At 35.0% G+C, this 8,302-nt stretch overlaps 1 protein-coding gene across 1 annotated transcript in view; it reads right to left on the bottom strand.

Moving 5' to 3' along the window:
• Nucleotides 1-1,953: 1,953 nt before the first annotated feature.
• Nucleotides 1,954-8,302, bottom strand: part of ANGPT1 (angiopoietin 1) — a 242,426-nt gene continuing 236,077 nt past the window's right edge. Inside the window, exon 10 of the mRNA XM_030304347.1 lies at nt 1,954-2,521. Coding sequence (XP_030160207.1) covers nt 2,361-2,521 — 161 coding nt within the window. The 3' untranslated portion in view covers nt 1,954-2,360. The remainder of the gene's footprint in view (nt 2,522-8,302) is intronic.

Below are 8,302 nucleotides of genomic sequence, written 5' to 3'. Positions count from 1 at the left end.
TTGAAATAATTAAAATGTAAAGGATACACATATTAAATAGTTGCACAGCTGTAAGCATTACACAGTACACATAATGAAGTCATAAAACATTTTATACTGCTTTATTATAAATAATTGGAAACAATATTTCATTTTTTCAAACCCAGATAACAAAACAGTAAATATCATGCTTTCTTTTTTTTTTCATTATTTCATTTTATTTTTGTAATATGAGTTGGGAAATAGTATTTATCAAAAGACTGGTAACAAAAATCTGTAGGAACACAAAAGAACAAAACACTCACTTTCATTCACTTAAATGAAAACAATCAAGAAGGACTTTAGAGGGAGAGGCTGAACAGTGCTATGAAGGAGTCACCAAGAACTGAACAACTGCATAATATGGGAGAATGTCACTTGTGAGGCAAAATGGGGTTGTTACAGATGCATAAACATGAAGGCTTGATGGCAAATTTAAAAAATATTTTCCTAAAAATGGAATAGCTTTATTCTCTCAAATAGAGGAAATCTATATTGTTGCCTTGAACAAGCTTATTTTTCTAAGGACACTTAATATGTATTTCAGTTTTCTTACCTCATAATAACTCACATTTTGATAAAAATGCTTCACTACTGTAACCTTGAACACTTAGAGGCAGTGTTTATTTTTGATAAAATACTGTACTAAATTCAAATTGCCACAAAAACTTGTGCCCCCCAAATTCACTTAAGATAGATTATCCCATAGGAATATTTTCATTGAGAGAATTATAGTAGCTAGAAGTCACAATTTTTCAGATAACTGATTAATTTTCTCTTTTGGGGTGTTTTCCTTATGTTTAATACAGAATTTTGACAATTTTCTCCACTAAATAATTTTTTAAAAATCAGAAGTTGCTTATGAAAACAGAGCCTGAGAGAGAAAAACGTGAAGAAATAATGTAAAATAGTATAGTAGATTTCTTTCAAAACTTGTGTTTGTTTGCTTCAATGAAGGACAATCTTGCATATTCCAGATTAAACAGCTATTAGGTTTACCATGGATATAAACATGCTACGTACAATGGTATTTATAATTCTTCTTTTATTTTTATAGACTTCAAAGTGTATCTCTCCTAGAAACTGGAACAGGGTGAATCTGGAAAACATGTTTCACTTAATTAGCAAAAATTAAATTAGCATGAAATAACAGAATGAAGAATTGAAATGGTGATTTTAAAAATAATGAAGTTACACTTAAGTGTACACATGCAAGAAGATATTGTAAAATGAACTGTTCCAGTTTATTTGGTTTTACTCCAACTGAATACACTCTAAAATACTGGTTTCATGTATAATATCAAAGGAAATATTAAATGCATGTATATTATTTTAAGAGCTTGATGGTATATTTCACATTCTTTAAATTTTACTCACGCTATAAATATATTTATATGTCACTCGGTTTTTAAAGTAAATGAAAACTGTAGCATGGGGGGTAATTTTTTGCTTTATATGTCCATACTTGATCCTGTCTATTTCTTTTCTGAAAACTGTATCAAAAAATCAGAGTAAATGGAGGATGTTTCTAACTCACACTATTATTCTTCATGCACTACAAGTCATTATGGTTTACCAAAATGGAATTTACATTTGAAGATGGGTTAACTGAAATCAACTAGTAAGTATGACTTAAGAGTTAGGCTTCTGAAATCCATTAACATTTAACCAACTTAGAGGGCAATGCTATTATTCTTAAACTTTTATCAAAATTGTGCAAAAGTATAAACTGATTTTTAGTAGGTTTGCATAGAAATAACACCATTTCACTTGTGTGATACATCTTTTCCAAAGGATTACGGCAGGCCTGTTTGTATTTTTCATGTATATTCTTTCTTTGTTGTTGTTCATTTCCCTCCTTCTCCCTTCTCCTCCTCTTCCTATACCTTCTCTCCTTCTTCTTCTCCTTCTCCTTCTCCTTCTTCCTCTTCCTCCTCCTCCTCCTCTTCTTCTTCTTCTTCTTCTTCTTCTTCTTCTTCTTCTTCTTCTTCTTCTTCAGTTTTTATATGAAATTAACCATATTTATCATCTGGCTACCATAGTTCTAAAATAAGATCCAGTAGTAGTTTGAAGCACAGTGAACTGAGCAGTTTCTTCCCTTTTTAAAACATGATGGTGAGTGGCATTCCCCACAGTCAAGACTTATGAACACAATTAATCCCATCTAGAGACTTTTGTGAACTCTAAAGGCTCCAAGTCCACAGTCAAGAACCTTGGTGACTTCACATAAATGCCACTTGTGGCTGGAAGGGAGACAATATTGTTTGCTTCAGAAGTTTTCAAGCAGTTTCTTATCTGGTAGCTTCAGATTTGCTTTTATGACTCCTTTCGACATTATGCCTTCAAAAGTCCAAAGGTCGAATCATCATAGTTGTGGAACGTAAGGAGTAACTGGGCCCTTTGAAGTAGTGCCACTTTATCCCATTCAGTTTTCCATGGTTTTGTCCAGCAGTATAGAACATTCCATTTAGATTGGATGGGCCACAAGCATCAAACCACCAGCCTGAAAAATTAGTTAATAATGAAAGAGAAAAGAAGGAGAAGAAACAATTATAAGTAAATTGAACATCTGGAAATTAGTGGAATTAACCAAGGTGGAATTCATTTATACTTGTTATGACCAGTTGCAAATACGAGGCATTCAACAAAAAGCTTCTGGGTAAGTGCAACTGTTTTAAGTGACATCCAATTTAGGCCATGTATGAGTAGAGAGGAAAGCTTCCATGGAAACCAAGCTTCAGGGTCACTCCATTGGGACTCATTTCCCATTGTAATGATGGGAAACTTCTGGGATTCAAGATAAGATCTATTTCAGACCTAGATTTATATGTAGGGCAAGTAAAATGCAGATACCCTTAGTCATTCCATGTTAAGCTTGTTATTAGGACTAGAACAATAATTAGCGAGGAAGTTCAGAAGATTTGACAACTGATATCTACATAGAGTGAAAGAAATGTTCTCCATCTACTTCATATTTTTGCCAACAACTGGCCCTCAGCTGCTTCTGAAACTAATTGGATACTGGGCAATGACTATGATGCACAAATTGAATTTGAATTACTATGTTCTCCCTATATTTTACAGCAATATGAGAAGTGTTCATCAATAGTAGCCATACAGTGTCTATACAGCAGTATTTTTTTTTCTGTGATTGTTCAAGCTCTTTCAAAACTTATTAAAAAGAAAAACAACTTGATGAGCAACATGGAGATCCTATGCTTGTATAGTTCTCTGTAAGGGTAACTTAGTAATTTATTTTTTTAATGAATTAAGTTCTTTGATTTTTAGATAAAACATAGTACTTTTTCTCTGTCTCCTGAAGTAACACTACTGAAATCTTTAGGGAGAGATCTATGCCAGAGACATTCTGGCATATTTTTATTTGGATACAGCTGACCTCCCTTTGATTACAGAGTTATACCTAAGGGACTAATAGCTAAAGAAAGAGAAAGCTGTACAACTGATGTTTAACTGATGTTAACTTGTGTATAACACAAGCATCATTTTGCAGAAACTTTAGAAAAAGTTAAATGGAGAAAAGCTTGTTCTCATTTTTCAATTTTGGAAGATGAATACAGCAAGGTTGTGTTTATAAAGTCATACTAGAGACATAGCAAGCTGTATTAATCACAGCGCATATTAGAGAAGAATAAGGTATGTCTTGAATTTGGAAAGACTGTATTAAACGCTATTTTTCCAACTGTATGCAGACAACATAGATGTTAATGCAGTCAAAACATGAGAAATGAGAAAGTTCTTGTTTGGCAAGGAAGGAAGAACTGTAAAATTCCACATTTTTTTCTTAAGATTAATTCCTTTAAATTTTTTTGATAAATACAACTAGTAAAAATATGTTATTTGTATTACAAAAAGCATTCTAATATTAGGGAATGCATTTACCCTAAAGACTCTCAAAACACCAAATGAAACCCAACTTGATTGCTCCAGTGTTTCAACTTTCTCCTCCTTTTCTCTGACCTTCTTGATGCACTCTTCCATCATGTTAATGATCCTTTCATAGTGTTTCAAATATCCACCATGGTCTCTGAAGGAAAGGCAGCTACTCTATTATTAGGAACTTCTATGAATCATAGAATGATCCTCCAAGTTACATTAGGTACTCGAGGTAAAAGTATGTATTTTTGTTTGGTTTAGAGAAAGTCACAAGAGTTCTGGACAACTGTGGGAAGACAGGAGTCTGTTTCCAACAGCAGCCTGGCAATAAAGGGCACAGGCTGAAGGGTAGATTCATTAGGAAATTTTGGATGAGTTTAGCAAAGACACAAGAAACAGTAGGGGCACGTGAGAGAATCAGACAAATTGATCTTCTATATTTTTTCTGATGAGTAACGGAGGGTAATGTTTGTGGTAAGGGGAATGGCATTTTGGATATCTCGAAAGAAGACCATATGGCTGGGTCATAGTTAACATGAGAAAATAGCAGCCTCACGCTGAGAAGGTCAGAAGATCAAATCACAGTCTTTTATCCAATATCCTAAGAACAATGTAAAGGCATGGTCTATTTACAGGCCTACCTCATGTACTTAGCACTGTACCTAACAGTTTGCTTAACAAATGACTGGGGGAGTGACTATAAGCTTACTGACAGATTGGCTGTTTTTGACTATTTCTCCTTGTAAATTTTCAGAGTCTGAAGTAGTTTAGTTTACTAAAAAGTTATATTTGATAGACACCACAATATATAACATCCATGCCTACTGTGTTCGTTCATTCATTCTTTATTTATTCCTTCAATATGTAATTATTGTGACTGTTGTTAACACAATACTCAATAAGACAGAAGTGGTCCCTACCTTCATGGAACTTACTTCTCATGTGAGGAACAGACAAAAAGCAAGCGAATAAGTAAAATACTTACGATACTTCATGATTTAAAAAAAGAAGAAGAAAGAAAAGAATCAAGGAGCTATGAAGGAGAATAAAAGGAGACCTACTTGACTTTTCACATTCACAGAACAAGCTGGTATTTAATGAGATCTGAAGCATGAGAGGGAGGCAGCCATGTGAAGATGTGGAAAGACTCTTTTAAGCTGAGTATAGCACATGCCAATGTTCTGAGGAAGAAAGAGAGCTTGACATGTTTAGAAACTAAAAGAACATCAGTGTAGCTTGTTCACTGGAACATAGTGAACACGGGGGAAACTCTCAGGAAATAAAGGTAAAGAAACAGGCAGTCTTGGTGGAAAGTTGAACAACGTTCATGGAAAACTTTAGAGTTTATCCAGTCTACTTGTCCATCATCAGATGAATAAGCAAAACATTCTCTCGAAATAGGAACCAATATTTAACCAAGGGAACCAGATCTATCAGGCTGAATGTTTAATCAAATATTATTGAGAACCTTCATTATGTAACTATGGTCTGCCAAAGTCATCCTGAGCATATGTGGCAGAATGATGAAGGGGAAAAAAATGATTTTAGAATCAAGTCAACAAATATTAACCAACAGAAAGATATAGAGGTCAGGATTGAATAAAACAGAAATCCTGTCTTCAAAGACTGCACAGTTTTGTTCATGGGAGAGACAATAAACTGCTTAACAATGAGGTGAGGGTTGTTAGAGAAGAAGGAAATCTATGGATACAGAGGCAGAACGTCCTGTCAGTGGGTCCACAAAGTTGACTTATTTACCACCTGAGCTGTGTTCTGAGAATGAATGTGAATTCACTGAACAGAAAGAAATTCTGAACACAGTGTGTACCCTGAGAGAGTAGGAGAGAGTGTCTGTCAGCAGCCTGGCTTGACTGGACTGCCAGTGGGTAAGGGGCTAGACAACAAAAGGCTAGCAAAATAAACAGGAGAGAGAACACAGAGGTTTTTATTTTATTTTCAGAAATTTTCTTGTGGGCAATGGAAAGCCTATAGTGTACCAGACAAGAAATTAGAAGATCCAGACTTTGATGCTGATGGCACCAGTTAATAACCAAGAGATCTTAAGCAGTAATAATAATAATGATATTTGATATTTATAAAATAGTTAATATACATTAGGGACTATGCTATAGTATTTATATGCATTCTCTTATTTCATCCTTCAAACAACCTGAGTTGATGTGGCAAGTACTGTAATAAAGACACTGATGCCTAGCAGTAAGAAGATGGTTCCAAGGTCATGGTCACTTAGTTCCTCATTCATAAAATGTGGTTTATAATGTCTGGCCAACCATTTTCCCAGCATAGTCGTATGGCCCAAATAAGATGACACATTGACTATTCGGTCCTGTAGAATCCTAAATAAGTGCTTAGTGTAAGTTATGTGGAAAGGAAGATGGAAGGTTTAGGGTAGGAACACAAAGGATTACATCTTGTGGGGCAGGCACCGTAATGATTTAATAATAAAGACCAGGTCATCAGTGCCAACATATCTCCTTATTTGCTTGGTAGGGTCTCTTAGAGAAATATGCAATAATTTGGACCCAAATGAGTAAGTTGTGCAACGTTTGCATTGTAAAAACAATGGCATTTAAGTAACTAACATGATTTGAACAATTGTTTTCAGTGATTTCTTTTGACATCATGTTGAAACCAAAGACCTTAATGTATTTGACGCTTTATCTTAAGACCAGTGGGCCTTGCACATAATGGACTATCACAGAGCAATTGATGATAATAAAGATGACGAATTAAGATGGCACGACACAAAAAGAAAGGGTGATTATTTCTCATGACAATTTTTGTTGCAGTGTCCTTTATAAGATATTCTGAACTACAAGGAAACAAAAATAGTTATTTGTGTGCAAGTAAGTATTCCATTTCCTCTGACACATGCAGTAAAACAACAAAGGAATTTCTACTTTCTACTTTTCTTTGAAAAAATTGAACATGGCCAGCTCTTTTAAACATAAATCCTGAAAAAGACAAGGTTTTAAAGCATGATTATAGAAAACAGGCAAAAGTATAGTGGAGTCCTTGTTACTCATATGTATTCCTTGGCATTCATAGATAATCCTGTGTGCTCCTGGGTAACCAGTACCTATGTAAATTTGCATGGAATGAAGGTGTTCTTTGTGAACATATAGAGAGTATGCCTGGGTTTGCAGTTCCTCTCTGATAAGATACCAAGTAGCTGAATAATATTATATGTGCTTTACAATCTTGGGGAAATATTAACTCTGTGTGCCTAGGAATAACAAATGCGCAATATGCTAAAGAAGTTAATCTAGGAAAGACACTTTAAGCTTTAAAGAACGCAGTGATGCAAGCAAAGGACAGAAGAAACCAGCAGTGTCCATCTGCTGTTGGGACAACTGATAAAATGTCTCAAATGTTTTAAGATTGGCAACTGCTGGGTTGTACGTTGCCAAGCATTTTTCTTTATAACCTGTAACCTCATGTATATTTTAATAAGTAATCTGAGATGCATGTTTCTAATTCATTTACACTTAACTCATTAAAATTTAGCTTTGTCCTAACTATGCCTGGCTCTCCGGCCTTTAAAAATCATTCCAGTCTTTTATCTTTGAAGCAGAAAACTCACATTTTATCACCAATAAATAAAACGTTGCCCAGAAAGTAGGAATTTGATTCTAAACTTTGTACTCAGGAAGTTCAAATTTATTTGAAAATCAGGAAACCTAACTCTCAAATTCTTCTGATCCTAAACAAAATGTCTCTCAACACTTCCTTTCTAAGGTAAAAAGTACAACAAACTGTAAAGATATATCTGTTCTTATGGATTTCTTTCATTCATTTTCAATGCATACATTCTAGTCAGCAATGCACAAAAGAACTTGCACAGAACATAAGAGTTCCTCTCTTGCTAACTAAGAATGAGGCTGCACAAAACTGATGGTGCCATTTTTCATTATGAAAATCACTTACTGAGTTCACGTGCACAAACTTGGCCTTATCCATAGGTAGCCTCAAGGAGTAGCACGCGGGAGGCAAAGGACCTTTCCTAGATGTCTGTGTTCTCTCTGTCACCTCATACTATATCCCTCTCAGGCCAAGGACTTGGCTTTTTTTCCCTTTCTCTTCTTTTTGTTCCAAAGATGAAAAGTTGTTGATCCTGGCCAGTGATCTTGAATTCACTGAAAACCTTTAGGTATTCTCTTACTGTCTCTTCCCTCCCTTGCACCTCATTTCACTTTTAAGGTTTAAATGAGGAAATCCCTGCTAACGCGCTGCAAACAGTAAAATAGAGAGATACCTGTTGCCTTTGAATGCCACTCATTTTAACAGAGGCCGGAGAAGGAGCAGATAAAGTGATGGCTTATCTGGAGGTTGTGTTCAAATCTTACCTCTAGTGCTAATTCTGTGACCT

Source organism: Lynx canadensis, chromosome F2, assembly GCF_007474595.2.
Source record: "Lynx canadensis isolate LIC74 chromosome F2, mLynCan4.pri.v2, whole genome shotgun sequence".
Classification (NCBI taxonomy): Eukaryota; Metazoa; Chordata; class Mammalia; order Carnivora; family Felidae; genus Lynx; species Lynx canadensis.
This window is presented reverse-complemented; position numbering and strand designations above follow the sequence as displayed.